The 18913-nt window shown below is 37.3% G+C and overlaps 2 protein-coding genes across 9 annotated transcripts in view; one reads left to right on the plus strand and one right to left on the minus strand.

Moving 5' to 3' along the window:
• The window catches only part of TPR (translocated promoter region, nuclear basket protein), a 43615-nt gene extending 43143 nt beyond the window's left edge, over positions 1-472 (minus strand). For all 4 annotated transcript variants that reach the window (XM_068690657.1, XM_068690659.1, XM_068690658.1 and 1 more), the window contains exon 1: positions 322-472. In XM_068690657.1, coding sequence (XP_068546758.1) covers positions 322-472 — 151 coding nt within the window. The remainder of the gene's footprint in view (positions 1-321) is intronic.
• On the plus strand, positions 462-16986 carry ODR4 (odr-4 GPCR localization factor homolog). Of its 5 annotated transcripts, none has more exons than XM_068690669.1 (14): positions 462-598; positions 1554-1686; positions 2104-2235; positions 2618-2713; positions 3862-3968; positions 4983-5019; positions 5155-5295; positions 5908-6003; positions 6540-6605; positions 8063-8191; positions 8921-9011; positions 10632-10817; positions 14808-14900; positions 15797-16986. In XM_068690669.1, the coding sequence occupies exons 2-14, from the start codon at positions 1588-1590 to the stop codon at positions 15862-15864; spliced, it is 1341 nt and encodes a 446-aa protein (XP_068546770.1). In that variant the 5' UTR covers positions 462-598; positions 1554-1587; the 3' UTR covers positions 15865-16986. The 5 variants fall into 5 exon arrangements, with proteins under 5 accessions (XP_068546770.1, XP_068546769.1, XP_068546772.1 ...); XM_068690668.1 differs by lacking the exon at positions 462-598 and adding an exon at positions 605-1087; XM_068690671.1 differs by lacking the exon at positions 462-598 and adding an exon at positions 605-824.
• Positions 16987-18913: the final 1927 nt, after the last annotated feature.

Here is an 18913-nt window from a genome sequence, read left to right on the forward strand (position 1 = left end):
AAACCAACACAAAGACTTTGTTTGGATTAGGAGCACTTTACCCGGAAAGGTCGCAGTCTCCGGCGTGAAATTTAAAAGAGAAACTTGGGGAGTCGAGAGAACAAATCAGTACTGCTCCTCCACGAGGAGCTCTGCAAATCTAGCGCAGAACGCTCCATGCGCCCATTTTGGAGAGGTTCTGACCCCGTAAGAGACCTCGAGGGAGCAGCACCACGCTCCCCTCGCCGCCCCACAACGAGCGACCCCTCCGGTCCCGCTCCTCCCGTCAGGGGGCCGCGACGCTCCCGGCCCAGCCCCTGCTGCCCCTCGCCCCGCGCTTACCGCTGTCCACCTTGAAGCGCTCGTGCCTAGCCCGCAGCCCATCGATCTCGCTCTGCTGGTCGGCCAGGAAGCGCTCTAGCTTGCCCTGCACCGCCTTGGGCAGCTTGGCGAGCTCGGCCCGCTCCAGGACCTGCTGCAGCACAGCCGCCATCTTGGCGCCGCGCGCCGCGCCTCCCCGCCCAGCCACCGCCGGGCTGCGCGCAATCTTCCTGCGCGGCGGCTGGCGCGCTGACGGGCGCTTCCGCTTCTGGTCGGGCATCTCCGTCCGCCATCTTGGGTGAGGCCGCACCCCCGGTCGCCCCCCGAGCACGGCTGGAACGGCGCCGCGAGGCACTAAGGCTTTGCGGCTGGGCCCGTCAGGGAACGGCTCGCTTCCGCGGGGCGTCCCGTGCGGCTGAGCGCTGCAGCGGCGGGGGGAGGGCGGAAGAGAGCGGAGCTGGGGCTTCTGCCGCACACAGCATGGCGGCCAGTCCTCTCTCTGCGTGCCCCGTCGGCGGGAGGCGGTGAGGGGGCGGCCGGGGCGGTCCTGGGGAGCAGAGTAGAGCCGGGCCGAGCCGCTGTTGGTACGGCAGCGCGGGCTGAGGCGCGGTGAGGAGCCGTGAGCTGCGGTCCGTGCCCGCCGTGTGCTTCGGCCCAGCCCTCAGCAGCAGCCCCGCTGCCCCCTCTGCTCCCCGGTGCCCGCCGACCTCAGCCGCTCCCCGGCGGCTGCTGGGCCAGCCGCGGCACCTGGGGCCCTTCCCGGCACAGGGCTGCGTGTACGGGCGCGGTGAGTCCCCCTGTCCCCGTGCTGTCCTGTGGTCACTGTAAAGACGGCCTCTTGGAGAGTCCACAGACGCCTTGCTTTTAATTAATAATAATTAGGGCTAAGTTTTGCTCAGTGCAAACGTGCAGTGCAGCTGCTCCCTCCCAGAGGGGGCTGAACGTGGAAGCAAACGCATCGCTCATCTCTGATGCGATGTGATGCAGCAAGAAACTGTTACTTGGAAGCATGTTTTTCCTAGCATTTTCCTCCAGGGTTTTAAAAAGCTTTCTTTCAAGTAAGGCTTGTGTGTACTTTTCCATCTGTTTAGAGACTTATGTTTTTAAGTTAGAAAGAACTTGAAGTTCACGAAGATAGTTAATCTTTGCTAGATAAGAATTAACGTGTTCAGGATTTTTTCTCTGAGGCTTACTTTCATGTAACCAGTGCAGTTGCCAGTATATACTGTGACTTCATGTGTCTTGTTTTGTAGGCTGAAAATGCAATACTGAATCAAACCTGCAGCAATGGGTAGAACTTACTTTGTTGAGGAAGCTATTGGGCAGTATTTTTCAGACCTCAGCACGAAATTTAAACCTTATGTCACTGGCCTGTTAATAGGGCAGGTAAGTTTGTGAAGCTTGTAGCATACCTTTGTGTTAGTAGGAAAAATTACCCTTAGCTTTAATCATTGTTGTTAAGTCTACTAAATTGCATGACCATGCTATGATCAGAAAGGATGCTATAATGTGTTTGCAGCATCAACTGAGTACTCAAGTCTCCTAAAACTTTTTTTTTTTTTCCCTGAAAGATATGATACAAAGAAAAGAAACTAAAAATCTCAGTCGTAAAACTTTGCATTAAAATCTCGTTTAGAGTTAAGGCAAATGAATCACATGAAGGAAGTAGTTTTGTGGCAGGTTATTACAGAGTTTAGCGCTACATGCTGTAAGGCAGCTTTTAGATGTATTGTGTTACATAGAATATTACCAGATTTGATATAACCCTAAGGCTGTATTTGTTCATATTAATGTTCTTGAAAGTGTTCATCACAAAGAGACTATGTTATTCGGGCTGTTCGAACACCTCCAAAGGAAGAGCAGAAGGAAGGCAACACCAGGCCTTCAAAACTGGAGTCCATTGATGAAGAATGGATCACCGCACATGCAAGTCAGGTAGCACAGTGAGTTACTGAAGGGGATGGGAGAAACAAAGGAAGTGTAACGTACAGAAATTTCTATCACTTCAGTAATCTCTAGCCTCTTTCTCAAAATAAAGGAACTTTTTTAGGCACACAGTCTGGTATATTAATTAAACCAAAATACATGTATTTATTGTTTTCAAAGTTTATGATGAAACAGTGACCTGTTAGGGCTGAAGTGGGAAAATCTGAAAGATACTCTCTTCTTCCATTTCATAGGATGCTGTATGGGAAAAACAGCCTTGCTTATTTTATTTCTGCTCTCTGCATACTTCTCTCATTAGGAATTTTTGGTGTATAGATACCTCTGCTGGATATCTGATTTCTATTAATACATGTTCTTTTCTATTTTTAAGGTTTCTAGAATGCTTCCTGGAGGTTTATTAGTTCTTGGTGTATTTATTATTGCAACTCCAGAACTGTCAAAAGACAGTCAAAATGCTTTGCGCAAGGTAAGTAGAGAAAAGAGGAGGAAAGATGAGCATAATTTTAAGTGTGTAGCTGAGTAATTTTCTCTTATCGTCTTCAGTAATAATGGTTGTTTACGCTTTTAGAAATAAAGCAGCAAAAACGTTCTGTTCTGATTTCTGGTTTTGAGATTGAAACCTCAGAAACTGCTGTCCTTTGGGAGTGCATGGCAGCCCTCATTTGCTAGCTTTCTGTGTCTTACGCTGTTACTGCAATAGCAATTCTTCAAATATGCTATTTTAAGGTGCTTACTAAAAGTGGGCATTCTGTCTTAAAGAGAATATCTTTAGAGTTGCTTATATTGAGCTAAATCTTTGTAGCACAATCATTAGTAGCAGTAGCCTATTATCTTTGTGGCTGATTGAATTGTTTAGAGGTACTTATAATAGTGTGAGACCTATAGTTCTGGTTTCTTTTAAAGGAATATTTTGTATATAAATGTTGACTTAGTCGTGTGGGGGATTATATTTAAAAACTATTTGCTACTATGTCTAGTAACATGCCTTATTGTTACAGGATCAGAGCATCTAGTGCTGCATTCACTTCTTGTTCCCTAGATATAGGTTCATTTTATTTTTTTCATAAGACAAACATAAGTGATTTTAACATGAGTAAGATTTAAAGCCTTGGGTCCAAGACTGAACGTTGGCAGTAGAATATAGTTATAGTGCAGCAAAATCAGGTCTCAACAGTGATTATTGAAACTAGAAACCAACATGAGAAAATGATTTGTGTATAGGTGATCAGTGATTGCTGAATTCAAATTTGTTTATTGGCTTAGTAGCTGTTTTGCACAGCTGCCTTTCCTGATCCTTAACCCTAAGAATAAAGCTGTAACACTTTTTCTAAGGAGAAAAGCATACAAATTACATATGTGCTTGGTTCAGTTTAAGAGGAACCTGAATTAAGTTTGCACAAGCAACTTTTTCTTTGGAGTATTAGTCTATGAATCTTTGCTGAATGTTCTTTTAATGTGATAATTTGGTGATGTATAAGCTGTGTTTTCAGTTTATCTATAGTCATGATATTGTTTGGCTTACAACTTTTAATGCATTACAAGTTCTGGTAAATAGTCTTGCACTATTTATGTGGAAAAATCCATAATACTTAATACTTTTTTTTTAATCTTTAGATAATCTTCTCAATAGAAAAGTCTTTGACTAAAAGAAGGCTCTGGAAACCTGCTGAGGAGGAAGTCTCAGACAGAGCAGCCCTTCAAGTTTGTTCTGCTACAAAGAAGTATCCTTTATTATGAGGCCACTACCCCCCAGTCTGTTTTTTTCTTTTTCCAATTATTTTTGAATAAAAGATTGTGTTAAGATTCCCAGGATTCATTTGGCCCACAAGCTGTAAAAAGCAGTGTGTCTTCTGGTTTGCTCTATTCACTGCACCATGTCCATTTAACATATGTTGTCTGTGCTTAGTGTAACCAGTCACAAGGTTTGGTATGGCATGTGCAGCTCTCTTTTTCTCGGTATTCTGCATGAGTACCTAGGATAGGGTATCAGACTGCTCATACTAGAAACTATATTTTTCTCTGGATTAGAAGGAATGGGTGTGCTATGTTTGGTACTTTTAATGTGGAAACTGCCAGGTGAAACTCTGTGTTCTGTTACCGATAAACATAACTGTTCTTTCTTTTTTCTTCAGAACTGGAATAGAGAACAAAGTTTTAGACTGGTAGATGAATTGGGAGGGTAAATTTGTTTGAGTTTGGGTAGACCAGTAAATTGCAATCATAGTTTTCTGATTAGCCATAAGTAAGGCTGCTGGTTTTCTCACTGCCTTTCTGTGCTTTTCACCAGTTTTCTTGATTTGTATAAAATAAAGGGAGCATCTGAAATACTGTACAACTTAAGATTGCAGTTAAGTGGTGCTCTAATGGTAGTGGGGAAGTGTCAAGCGTGTGGACACTAGTGCTGCAGAAGGATGTTGTGTCCGTTGATAACAGGATAAGCACAAGAAAAAGCAAGGTTTTCCAGAGAAAAGTGAGAGAAACTAGGACAGATTGCAAATGTGTTCATTGGTAGTTGTAAAAACACGTTGATCTTAGTACTTGTAAGGGATGGGACAGCATCACTATGGTAGTTTGAATTTACAGTCAAATGTATTTGTACTTTTTTTTTACACTAATAAAAGATGCAAATTTTCTTCAAAGCATATACTGGAGAAGAATTTACTGTATAAAGGATAGAGTAATTGTTCTTACTTGCTTTTTACTTTTCACTGAATCTTTTTCTTTAAGTAGTGAAGAATAGTTTGCCGAACCTACGATGTACAAGATCCAAAGGTAAGTTTGACTTGTGTTTTTGCACAGCTTGTAATGCATGACAATGTTCAAAAAGGAACAACAAACAAACAAAAAAGGTTATGTTAGTTTTGTACTGTTTTGTATAGACACTTTCTTGCTTATTTCTTTGCTCAGAGTTCAGCTAAACCAGCAGATTGGAAATATCAGAGTGCTCTGTCTGCTTCCTGGTTGTCTTTGGACTGCACAGTAAATGTTAATATCCACATTCCACTTCTTGCTACTTCACCCAACCATGACTTGGAGAAGAATACCAAGGTAACTAACTGGCTGCACCAGCCTTGTATTTAATTTCCACAGTATTTTTTCTGCTGAAAATTACATGAGACAAAGATTTGAATACACAGTGTGAGTAGCTGAGTAGGGCTAGTAAGCAGGGGATGTTTGACACTATTATTCATCTTTTAAATGTTATCTGAAGTTACTGTGAAGCATTCCTAGTATGAAAAATGCTGACAGATTTTTTTTTCTGCTATGCTTAGTGTTGGCAGTTCCCTTTTCTCAGAATTATTGGCAAGGTCACGAGGATCCTAATTAAAGTCTCTTCCCTTTCACCTGGTGAAAGGTTGCACCCAGTTAAAATGGGTGGGGTGCTTTTAATACAAATTAACTTTTAATAGAATTTACAAAAATACAATCATGTGTTGCATCTCTGGGGTAGCACTTACCCATTAAGAAATGAATATTTTAATATATTCTGAATACTTTGTTTTTAAGATTTGGCGTAGAAAAATATAAAAATTTCAGAGACTTTAGAACCTCCTCAGAGTAACTTCTGAAACATGTATTTCTCTAGTCTTCAGCATGATACTGTCCAAATCCTTTAGTGAAGTTCTTTTTATGAAATTTTTGCCTTTGCTTTTCTTAAAGAATGGATTAAATCGATGGTCAAAACAGATAGAGGACAGCGTTTTCCTGATCAATGGACAAGTTAAAGATGATGATACAGAGCTGCTGGAAGGACAGGTGAGTGCTGTACAACAAGGAATTAAACTCTAAGAGATTTGTACTTAGAACTCCTTGTGTAATAAAACAGTGAATTGGAGGTCTTCTGTACAATGTTGGTTGATGCAATTGGCCTCTTGCAAATAAGTAATGCACAAGACTCCTTGTTTTCCCATCCTCACTGCAATAAATTGCCTCTTCTTCCTCTACCACAGTAAAAGCAATTATTGTGTGTGAAGTCTGACTAAACATTTTTCTATATGTTGTCTCTGGCTTTTTTGCCTCATTAAACAACCTGAGTCAGGTGTAAATGTAGGTGATGAGATTTCTAAGACCTATGTGTGTCAAAATGCTCAATAAGTAGTGGCTGCCATGTTCATATCTCCTTTTAGTTTTGTAATTATGTTCACATGGCTGTTTTCCGTAAGTTTCTGTCTCTTAAAGGCTATAAAGGAGGGCACATTTTATGTTATTGTGAAGATAACTGTAAAGTAGCTTGACATAACTGATTCAGGAAGATTTTTCCTATTTCATCTGATGTATTCATTTTCTCTCAGAAAAAGTTAAGAGGAAATACTCAATACAGCACTCAGATTTCTGATGTCAAGGTTCTGACACAGCTGGTAAGTAGTGCACTCTGATACGATACAATAAAAAATGAAAGAACATTTTTAATTGTTGTCTTGAAATCCAACTTAATTTATCGTAAGGTATTTTCCCCCTTGGATATTGACTGTGAAACTGACTATGGACAGATTGGAATGCTTTTTGTCTTTCAAATTTTCATAGTGTGATAGTCATGTTGTATAAGAATTGCACAATATAGTTGTGAGGAAAATTCGAACCGCTGGTTAGAGAAATTAAGTCCTATGAACTAATTCAGTTGATAGCAGGACACCTGTACCTCCCTGCATATAATATGTTCACAGTGACTGCATTCTGATGTTCAGAATGAACCCCGTGCTTTAGTTTGTCATGGCTATCTTCGGACGTTTACTTGAATGCTTTCATCAGAAGCTCAGTCACTGGTTTGGGGTTAAGATACAGATCCTGTGAGCTGAATCATAATCTGGAGCTGTTGGGTCTGTATTAGAAGTTTCCACTCCAGCCGAGCTTATATTGATGTGACATTTTAATTAGGTGCCCCAGCCATGTTTGTAAAGCCCAATGTATAGGCATTGTTTTATAGGCTTCCTTTTGTAAACAGGCCAACCTGTTTTGGCACATAGTATTCTCTAAAATTGCATCTAGAAAAGCATTTATAAAGTGTCATTTTTAAGACTTGAGAGAAACTAATGTACTTTTGTTGATACCTTGCTCCAATGGTTAATTGCTTCGGAGGAAGGAAAGCTTTTTATTTTGACATTATTGTAGACTCATAGAATGGTTTGGGTTGGAGGGGACCTTAAGGATTATCTGGTTCCAACCCCCTGCCATGGGCAGGGACACCTCCCACTACAGCTGTGTGCTCAAAGCTCCATCAAACCTGGTCTTCACTTCTAAGGATGGAGCATCTGCAGCTTCTCTGGGCAACCTGTTCCAGTCATGACATGAGTCAGTTAAGCAGTTCATGTGGAAGTTACGAATCCACTTGTTTCCAGCTATTGTCTTAACGAGTACATTCTAGAAAGCACTTTGTTTTAGTAATCAGGTTAACTATTTGTATGCAGCAGCAATTCGATACAGTTCTGAACATGACCAGATTTGTGACTTACTGCTGATTGATGGGATGGCTTTCAGGATACCCTAGGTTATGCTTACTACATAGTAAATGTATAAACCTCTAAATAATAAGAATAAAAAAAAGCCACAAGCCACTTCCCTGAAAGGTTTGAGAAATCCTAAAATCACAAAATATGGAATGTCTGGCAAAGTAAATACATCATACATAACGGAAAAGGAGAGAGATTCTTAGTTGTAGCTAACAAAACAAACAAACGAAACCCAAAAAATTATGAGGGAAGACAGATTATGTGTAAACTTCTTAAGGTATGCTATTAATTTCCTAGTTCTGTTTTTTTTCTTAATCATGCTGCAAGTGCCTAGGTAACAAGGTAAAATTGAAACATTTATTTTTCAGTCCCAGGGTTCAAGTCATAGATCAACGGCAACAGTCCAAGTCTGCAGTGGTTCCATAAATCTCAAAGGTGCCATGAAATGCAGAGCCTACGTGCATAACAACAAGCCAAAAGTTAAAGAAGCTGTTCAGGTAGTGAAAAGGTGAACTAGCAGTTCATCAGAGGTTTTTTTTTGTTTTGTTTTGTTTTTTTTTTCCAAAATACTTGAAGTTTATCATACCGTTTTTTCTTTTCCAAAATTGTAAGGTCTAAACTGGTGTTGCAACATTCACCTCTTGAACTTAAAGGTTTGTTTCTGAAATCAGTTGTGTGTGTGATAAATTCAATTCCTTTCTTGCTTTTAGCAGATAGGTCTTCTGTTAATGCTGTTCTCTGGTGAATCTTTACACAATTCATAAACATGATTAGTCAGTGACAATTCTTTTTTAAATTAAGAAAATATTTCAGACTGTATATTTATGTACACATAAATGAGAAAATCCAGTTTTGTTCAGTGTTTTTTCTTGTTTCTTATTAAATCAATGCCTTGATTTTCTTTTGTTTTTAGTAGTAATTTTTAGTTTTTAACTTAGAAATTCAGAAAAAAAATAGAAATTTTTAATTAAAAAAATTCCAGAAAGTTTTAGTTCTACTATTTTTTTGTCTGCTTTCATCTTTGCTTTGTTGTTTTCTGGTTTATATTGTTGTGATGTTAGCTTGTCTTTATTGTACTTTTAATTCTCTTTAGAGTGTTTGTTATCTGGAAAACTAATCTTTCAACAAGGACTTCATCTATGAGGGACTTCTTTTGTTGTTTCTTACTAGTCAAAAGGTTTGCAGATGTCTTTTATATTGCTCATGCTTTGTCTTTCTCTTTGCAGGCTTTGAAAAGAGACATAATAAACACATTGAATGATCGTTGTGAAATACTGTTTGAGGATCTCGTTATAAATGAAGGACCTCACAAAAAAAGTAGGAATTCATGGAAAAATCCATTTACATTTGCAGTGAATTTTGTGTTTTTGTAGAAGAATCAGCTGGCATACAGAATTTCCACTATACTTAGAGCAGAGTAAAAAGCAAATGGCACAGTTTCTATTCGGCAGCCCTTATTTTTTCTTAACTCCGGAGAATTTGGATAAGTTTGTATATGTTCATTTTCAAACAAACTTTGTGTTCGGTTCTAACCACAAAATGCAGTTTCAACCTCTTTCTCAGTGCTCGTGAATTCTCTATTTTTTTTTTATAATTCTGTAGTTGAAGCTCCTGTTATTGAACTCCTAATTGTAACTAGCACATTTGTGCTGTGTGTTTTTTTTTTAAATCTCCCTATGGTATTCCTATTAATATTGAAATTAAAGATACAAAGTTTGTCAAGATTAAAAAACGAGCCAGACATGGCTTTGTTCTTACATTATCCGTATTATGAATGCTAGTGGACGTGATCTTTGAAGTCCAGTAGTTCATTATTACATATTGCATTACAAAAATTTTACATAAAAATTACATATTGCATTGTATCTGGTCATTATGGTGTGCAAAAGTATCCTAACTCTCATTTTTTAATTAAATATGCAAATATATCATCCATGTTGGCTCTTCCCACAGAACTTCTAATCACTTCAGATTTCATTATAGGCTTGGTATCATTTAAAGAAGTAGATCGTACTTCAATACCACTAATAATTGCTAAATCACATTGGCTTGAATTTATCAGAGCATTCTAACAGAAGCCAGAACATGATGCAAGTTGATCTCATGACAATAAAAGTTCTTATCCTAATTATATTAAAAACCGATGGGATGTGTACAGAGACCAAATCTGCTAGCTCATGCTGGATGATTCTTTAAACTTCTTTGAGACAGTGTTATCACTATTATTTACTTTTTTTTTTTTTTAATATTAGTTGAAATATCTGTTTGAAGATCATATATAGAGGACAACCTTGTAGAAGATAGGATCTTTTGTAGTGTTTTTAGAAAAAATGGAAAAGAAATAGAAACAAGTTGATTGTATAAGGAAAAATAATTTCTGTTCAAAATTATCATTTACTTTAGGATAACAGTTCTTTTTGGTGTACTAGTAATGTAGAATGGTATGTTAGCTAACTTTTATCTGAATTCCGTGCTTTAAAGTTGATGCTTTTATTTGCATGCAGTTTTCAGTTTCCTCTTTAGATGGCACCCGTGCTTTGTGGTTGTGAACATGCAAAAAAAGCAGCCAAGTATTTGCAAATCCTCTGTTGTTGAAATTATGTGCTGCTCTGCTTATCTTAAGTCTTTCCCAGAGTTCTTTGGCTAGTTATTGTAAACATGATAAAAAGTCTGTTTAACATTTTATAGTCTATTTTGGAGGTCTCTCAGATATTTCTGGAGAGAGTAATGTGAAAACATAAATCAGTGTAATCGCAGCCAGAACTTTCATAAAATAGTAACAACTAAACAAACCATGCTTGAAATCAGGATTTTTACATGGAAACCTTGAGCAGTTCTTTTGCAATAGCTTTGTTTCTCTGTCAGAGATTAATTAAGAATCTTATCATAACTGACAAGGCGTTTATTTGGATGGTATTTTTCCCCATTTTCTTTTAGATTTTGAGAGGGTATATCATGTCTTACCTCAGAGACTGTTTGTCCCTTTTGCTGGATCCAGTGTGATGCTCAGTGATTATAAGTTCGGTGATGAGGCTGCTGTAGAAATTCAGGAACGTTTTGTTGAGATGTTGGACCAATCTGTGCAAGATGAAGATATCCATATAGCAGAAGAACTTAACACAGGTAAACAAAGTATCTGAGAACTAGGATAGAAGGAATCTGTGATTACTGAAATGTTGACTAATATCATAGGCCCGTTTTTCCCAGATATGGAATGTAGTATGTTTAAGGTTGGTTTCCTTGTCAAGCTTAAACATCTTGTTATATAAATCTAATTACATTTTGTATGTATTTCTGAAAAATGGTAAGGGTTCTTGCAGCTTCTGAGTTTGGCTTGTAACAGAGTGCTTGCCCTCCAGAAAAAGCTATGCTTTTTCATTGCTTGCATTATCTGTGCAACTATGGTTGCAGCCTATGAAGTTCAGACATATAGTAGAAGATGAAGCTGTTAGCAAAAAAAATAAAAATAAAAATAAATAAATCTAATGTCTTTCAAGAAGTTTGCATGATAAGACCCCTTCAAAAATATCAAGTCCCTTCTTTGTTCTGAGTATTGTAATTTATGTGCCAAATATGGTGCTTCAAAATTGAAGTTTTGTGGTTCACTTGAAAGGGAAAGAAAATCAACAGATTTTCATCTACTTATAAGTTTATGATCTGTCTGAGACATTTTTTAATACAGCTATTGTTATAACTGTTTATTTTTTTCTGAATAATCTGACTTAAATTGTTTCATGTTTTTTCCATATGAGTTTTATTTCAATGTTGAAACCAAATCTGTGAAATGGATCTAGTAATACTTCCTGTCACCTCTTGGAAGAGATTCCTCCCACATGTCGTTATGAGCTGCTGGTTAGAGTTTTGTAACATGAATACAAAAAAAGCCTCACTGATTCTCAGATAACAGCAGTAAACACTTTTTTATATTGATACTTGTGGGCAAAAAAAGGAGATGTTTATCCAACATGCGCTCAAAGTTCAACTGTGATTACTGATACTCTGTGTACTCAGGGTTTTTTTTTGTATTTCTTAATTTGAGAACTAATCACAAATTCATATGTCTTTTTGAATAAATCAGTATTCCTAGGTGTTAGCTAAACCTGTTAGCAATGAATGACTCCAAGTTGAGAAGTAAAAGATGTGCACAGCTCAAGAGCCTAAAGAAAAAACAGTAAAGCCAATAAAAATCTGCCTTGTATTATAAGAGTAACTTTAGTAATCTTAAAGCTAATTGTTAGTGAGCATTAAACAATTAGCATAACTTAGGGAAGTAAATTAATGTTGTTGTAGCAGCACTAAAGGTAGGTGTGTGTGGGGAAACATGATGACTCAGTTGGGGTATATTACTTATGTAAGGATGTGTGATCTGGAGGCAGGAGGAGAGCATAATTTAGAGTAACAGTAATGCATCACAAAGATTTGATGCCACTAATATGTCTAAAGTGATGTCCAGATACCCAAATTCACTTTGTCAGCTGTTCTCATCACTTGCTGGTTATAGAGCTAAGTACATGGTATTTTTTTAACGTGAATTAAAGTAAACATATAGAAGAAGAAAGGGGAAAAACATACTAAAAGGATTTCAGAAAAAAAAGGAGAGACTGACCTTGCCCCAGTGAACACCTAAATGTTTGTTTATAAGAGTGAGTTCTGTTAACAGTGGTGGTGGCAATAATGCTATGAACGCCCTGCTGTTTGATTCTGATAATTATTGTTGTGAAATTATTAGCTTGTCATTTGTTAAAATGCCTCTTCATTTTTATTAATGCTAGGAGGCCATTTTAGAAATCAGACCTGTTAGCTGCCTGCTCTTCCCAACCCCCCACTATTATCTATTTTAAAGAAAAGCATTCATTTTGCAGTTTGACTTTTTTTGTTACTTTGAGGTGAAGTTTTCATAGATTGCTTTAAACATGTTTTTGTGGCATAAATTTGGGGTTTCCCTTGTGTATTCACAGTGCATCATCCTAATATGGGTGGGATTTGTTGTTTCTCAGAGCTTGGAGCTGGCTTTAGTAATGACTGTCAATATTCACTAATACTATAAATTGTTTTGCTGTGAATTTTGATATCTTTCTGTTTGTATCCCAATTATTGTGGTTTTAGACACCAACCTTGAATTAACTGTGGGAATTATTTCCATTAGAAAATTGTGGGGAACCTTTGCTTTTAAAAAGTACTGTTTAAAATTCAAAAAAATGAGCAGGCTTTTCAAATGATACTCTTTAAAACAGAAAACTTGTCAAGAGGAGCATCCAGTCAATGCAATGTTAAGATTTTTTTTTTTTTAAACAACGTTTAGTCAGCACATATGACAAAGATATTTTGAGAGGGTCAGGTGTGCTTTCTTAATATGGTCTGCTGCTGTCTCCTGCAGTTTTATTCTCTCAGTTCTTTGAACAGCTCTCCAGTGAGGTCGCTATGGGCCATGCTTTAAAATTGTTACTTGGAAAAGAGAACAAAAATGACCTATTTGTAATTGAAAGGTATAAACGGCTCTAACACTGTGGTTTCAAGGTATTTAGTACTTTAATACATGCAATTGAAAGCTCTGCATTTAATATTGGCTTTACTAAATCCCTGTTCCTCCTTGGGGTAGGGGATGTTAAATACACTGAGTAGATGAGGTGGTGGTGGTAATCTCTTCCCCATCCTTGTTAGAAAATTGAAGATTTAATGAAGAATTAAGGATTCATATAATTGGTAATGGAAAGCTTCTGCTTTCAAAAACTCCTTGTGATTTATACCACAGCTGCTTCAAATACAAGCCTTCCATAACTTAATGGTATAAATACCTTCAGTAACTAAATAGCTTGTGTTTTTTTTTGTTTTTTTTTTTACTGCTTCATTCCTTTTTTTTTTTTTTCCCTGAGCAAGTGAGCTTTGTTGCCTTGATGTGCAGCTTCAACAGTTTCTTTCAGAGAGGTGTAACTGTCCTTAAAACAGTGGGTAAAAAAAAATAAAGCTAAAGGGCCCAAACTGCCCTACTTGCTCATCGGAAATAAAGGAGACGGTAATCTGCTGGATCTAGGCTTCAATGGGGACCCAAGAAATATGGTCAAGTTCTCTAAAAGTAAGATGCTATTTAGGGAAGTGAAAACTATTAAGTACTTTAGAGAGAATGTGATGCTCTTATTTTGCTGGTTAAGGTATTTACTTGAAAAGCTATCTTGTAACAGTTAATAACTTATTTAATGTATGCTTATTTAATATATGCATAAATATGTATGAAGCAGATATCTGCAAGTTGTTTTCCTTTGCACAGAAAAAATAATGATGAAATGACATCCTCAAATGGACTTTAAAGTGATGATAATTCCTGTTCAAAAAATCACTCCCATGCATTGAAACTTTTTGCCATTATTTTATGTATTTTGTGCAAGTTGCAGAGACGTCTTAAAGCTGTGTTTATGCTTGGTGTGTATGTGTGTGTATATATGTATATACATATATATACTGTTAAGTTTCATATCAAACAGTTCTTAACTGCTATGCTGTAGTACATCCTATACAAAGCCAGTCAATTCAGGGGTAGAAATGGCTAAAAACAGTTTGTAAAAGATGAGTTTGAATGCTTTTTTTGAAACTGAAGATCTTGTGCAAGTCAGACTTAAGATTCTGAAGATATATATACATGACTCATCTTACATGACAGAAACAGCCCATCTGATCACACACTTGGTTTATACATTCCCCCATATTTTATGATAAAGTACTTTTCCATGAATCATTAGCACATGAATCATAATGGGATGTGCCTTGTATTAGTCAGCTATGCAATTTGTAATTAAAGCAGATTGACAATCTCACTCTGGAAATGGGAGATCCATTTATTATTTAGATCAATATTTTGTAGACATGATAATTGGCACTGCTGTATTTTTTTTTCCCCTCTGTTTTCAGAACAGGAGCAGTTTGTTAGTCTGTCTCATATGTCTGGGGTAGCTGCTGTAGCATTTCTACTAGAATAAACTGTTGTTTCTAACATAAATATACTTTGTAAGTTTCTAACATAAATATACTTTGTAAAGTTGATAGTATTTTGCATTAACATAACTATGAAATGCAGATGTTAGCTTTTCACCTGGTATTGTTCACTTGATTTCCATGCAGTTGATATTTGTCCAGTTATTGAAAACACAGATGACACACAACAGAAACAACTGACAAAAGCAACGTTGCTGATGAAACTGCAACAAAATATGGGTATGTTACTTCACTGTTTCTGCTGTGGCAAATCAGAAATTCTAATGGGTTCTTTTCATTAAAGTTTGCTTCCATGGTGGTGGTGTTATTCTCACAGCTGGCAAGGTTAATTTAAAAATGTCTTAATCCCTCTTGCTGTCCTAATGCAACGGCTTTTTAAAGATGTGTCCTGATTTCACAGCTGTAGAGGCACGGTGTTTTGGGGGAGGAAAGAACTGCAAGCTGCTATTTGAACAAAACCAGTGCTTGCAGTTTGTTCAGCCTACAAGTTGATACAGAAAGCTTAAGTAGATTTTTTCTTTGTTGGAGAGCCATCACTTCTATAATTCTGTAGTTGGAAAAACAAAACTACAGTTGCGTGGCTTGTTCAAGTAGGCATATCGTGAAATTGGCTAGTGAGTTATTAAGGTTCTTCTTATGCTGATAAATATGTATGGGCTTGGGTGATAATTGTCAGCCTCAGAAACTGGGGGAAGAGCAGTCACAGAACTCCTCCAACTGCAACATCTCCATGATATCCCTTGGTCCAGCACTCATACATCTGGCTGCACTTATTGGAATTCTCTTTGCTGTGAGCTTTGACTACCTTTTTGTCTTATAATAATTACACTTCAGTCATCAAAACAGTATCATTTGCTTTCCATTAATTCTTAAGCCTAGAACATGGTAACTGGAAGATTAAAGCAGAAGAGTATTAATTTCTGTTTGTTTTACATATAACCATGTTTTCCTGTGAATCATCAGTCCTTTTTTTTTCCTGTACTTGGCTTTTGGGGTGGCTTTTACTGTTTTTCCTCTTGCTTGTCATTCATGTTGACCCTGCCCTCCACACCCTAGCTGCTGATGACTGTGCTGCCACTGCCACTCATTGAATTATATTCTTTTGTTGTTTTTAGGTGTGGTAATAGCAGCTGCTGTTGCAGTCTTTGCATCAATCTTCTCTTTCAATTACTTCAGCGACTGAAATCAAGAAAAAGAAGCCTCATTGACATATTGATCAGTAATCACACTTACACAAGACTGAAACGTCTGAGTTTAATACATTAGTAACTGAGAATTGTTACTCAAATGACACCAGTTAGATGTGCAATATAAATTCTAATGATACATTCAGCTACCTTGTTCCAGCACATAGTTACTATATCAGGTAGCCAGTGAATCAAGTTCTTAAGAAGCTAGCTCTGCTACTGTGTATAAATTAATTAATAGTAGTATGCTCTAGAAAGGGCCCCTAAACCAATACAGAACCTCAATTTTTCTCCGACTTGCTATTTTAATGTAAAATACTCCTGCTGGTGTTTTTCAGGCTATTGGTAATACTAGCAGAGTTTCCCAGTATGGGAATTCTTGCTTTAGAGGTTCCATTGTTAAGAGAAATCTTATCTCATTAAACTTAATCAGGGAAAAACTAGGTTTTATGAAGCCAACATCTCACCACATGCATTTTTAGGTAATATTAGTTAACTGTCTTACTAGGTGTACAAATAGTTTCTGGTATACCAATTCAGACTGTAAATACCTTAGTTTAAGACCCAGAGAACTCAGAAATCAGTAAAATATATTGAACTTCTGGGATATAGATATGCTGTCTCTTACTTCCTGACTTCTGATGACAATTTCTCTGTCCAGCCCTGATTCAGTCATCTTTCTCTTAAAATGTTAACTATTTCAGCAACAGCTTTCATCTAGTTAGCTCTAATTATCTTTTAGATAACTAAGTTGTCAAAATTTGTTTGCTAATCATGATTTATAGAATATAAGCAGATAATTTTTCATTATAAGATATTCTCCTGGGTATGTTAAGCGATAACATTATTGTAAACTTGCCATTAGAAAAGCAGGAGGAAGGAAAAACTCTAGTGAAATTAGTAAAGGCAATGCATATATAAAATACGATGTTTGTTTGGATCTGAATTACAATAGAATAGAATTCCAGATTTTAGGGCATTTTAATACCACTGCAAATTTCTTTTTAGTGTAAAGGTTCTGGAGCACTATGGAAAATAAACACTTAGGTTCTAAAGCATAATAAAGTATGTATTGATACCTTTAATAAAAGGCAACAATGAAAAGGATGCATTTTAAATCCTCTTGTCTCTGTATTCTGTTTTCACATGTTTGTTAAAATTATCTGCTTTGAGTGTTGAACTGTGTTTTGGGACACAGTGCTATCTTTTGTGCTCAGTATTGCTCAAGTAGAGCCTCTCAGGGAAAAGTGAATGTTATAATTGGAAACACTGCTTTCAGGTAAGTCCTTCAGCTGCTGCATATTTTATAGGTGCGTGTTGCTCTGTGCAAATGAGTGGAATCAGTATACAAAGTGACATTATGCAAAAGCAGTCAATTCCAGCACTCCTATGGTGGAAGTTGGGTGCTGTCCAGAAAATGAGATGAATTTACCGATGTGCTCCAAAACATGCTTGGTCTAAAAATTGTTCTACTACAGCCTCTATAAGAAGGTAGGGCAGGGTAATAATGGGAAGAAACAGTTGTTTTTTTTCCTTACCTGTCGTTCTATTTGTCTCATTCCTGTCTGGGTCTCTGGAGGACCAGGGCTTGATTTCATAGAAGTTCCCTCTTGCTTTTTTAAACAAGCATGCTCTTAAACCTGTATCCACTTGATATTTTCTTGCCCAAGTGTGGCTGTTGTCTGGCTTACTTAATGGTTAAATGATTTGGTATGAGATTAGAAAAAGCATGATCTTTGTACCCTAAACAACAACAAAGTCACTAAGTTGCACCCCTCTTGCCAGACTCCAGTTGGAGTTTGCCTGCAGTTTCTGTGGGTGTATTTTACTCAAAACTAAGCCAAGGAAGGGGGAAGTACAACATTTGAGACACTTGCACCCGAAAGGAAAATTGTCATGAAATACTCTTCCTGTAGCTCTTCATTGTGTTTAACAGCTCTGGTACAAAAAGTACAGCTTGTTTAGATGTTCTATGGATCCCCTTGCAAAGAACTCTATTCTCCCTTCTACATGCAGGCATATTTCCAAGTGTACTAAATGATCTTTGTGATGTTATCACATTAATTGTAAAATTAAGCCTTCAGTTTATAATTTACTAAGTATCAAGGATCTATGATAGTTTAGTATTGTAGTTTGAGGTTGGAAGAAGGTGAAGAAAGAAGTTACCCTTGATGAGCTTTCTGCTTTAATAAAGGAGAGTGCATTTTGTAACTACCTGTGCAGTAAGAAAACAATTTAACCCCATCAAAGCAAAAATGAGTAATTTGACTTGTATCTACAGATTGTGCCTTCCAGTCATCCTGCTGTGAGGAAATAGTGGTTGTAGAAGAAAGCAGGTTCTCACTTGTTTAAGAATTATGGAAGGGATTTCATTGTCTTCTTGCTTCCCATCCCCTTTGCACTGTTAGGCCATTGACAACCTGAGATAATGATTTATTTTAAGGAAAATTAAAAGGTATGTGTTAGAAAAAAGAAAAGCAAACTTCTAAATGTCTATTTATTGACTTATTTAACTTTTGTTCAGATCTTATGTAGGCACATCCTTTTCCTGATAATTAGACAATCTAAAGCTTTCCGTATGTGAAAATACCATTGTGACTGAAATAGAGCTTAATTAACTCATATCTATATCTGCAAACAGATTTTTATTGTAATGTGCAAGAGTCTAGAGGAGCTGTTGGAACTTCCATGTCAGAAAAATCTGTCTCCTCTAAATGTAGTTCTAAAATTGAAATTGTGGAATACTTTAAACAAACTTTATTCTCTTTGCTTGTCCCTTTAATTCATCAGTATTTCTTTTGCTGTGTTTACATCCAGAAGCTTCAATTCTAAGGGTTATCTTTCAGCATGTCAATAACTGACGTGCACCTACTAGAGCTTCTATTCTCAGTCTGATCAGCAGTGACGCCACTGATAATTAGGGTTTTTGTTTGTGTTGGTGTGTCTGAAGGTGTGCAGGGTCTCTGCTACTTTGAGTCAAACAGAAGAATAACTGTAGATGAGGATAGCAGGAAGGCTGCTCCCATGTGCTTGTTAAAACATTTA

The sequence above is a fragment of the Anas acuta genome, chromosome 8 (genome assembly GCF_963932015.1).
Source record: "Anas acuta chromosome 8, bAnaAcu1.1, whole genome shotgun sequence".
Classification (NCBI taxonomy): domain Eukaryota; kingdom Metazoa; phylum Chordata; class Aves; order Anseriformes; family Anatidae; genus Anas; species Anas acuta.

Coding starts and splice junctions, on each gene's coding strand:
- ODR4 (XM_068690669.1), top strand. CDS start 1,588: ATGGGTAGAACTTACTTTGTTGAGGAAGCTATTGGGCAGTATTTTTCA. Junction 6,004..6,539: donor CAGAGCTGCTGGAAGGACAG/GTGAGTGCTGTA, acceptor ATTTTCTCTCAG/AAAAAGTTAAGAGGAAATAC. Junction 14,901..15,796: donor GAAACTGCAACAAAATATGG/GTATGTTACTTC, acceptor TGTTGTTTTTAG/GTGTGGTAATAGCAGCTGCT.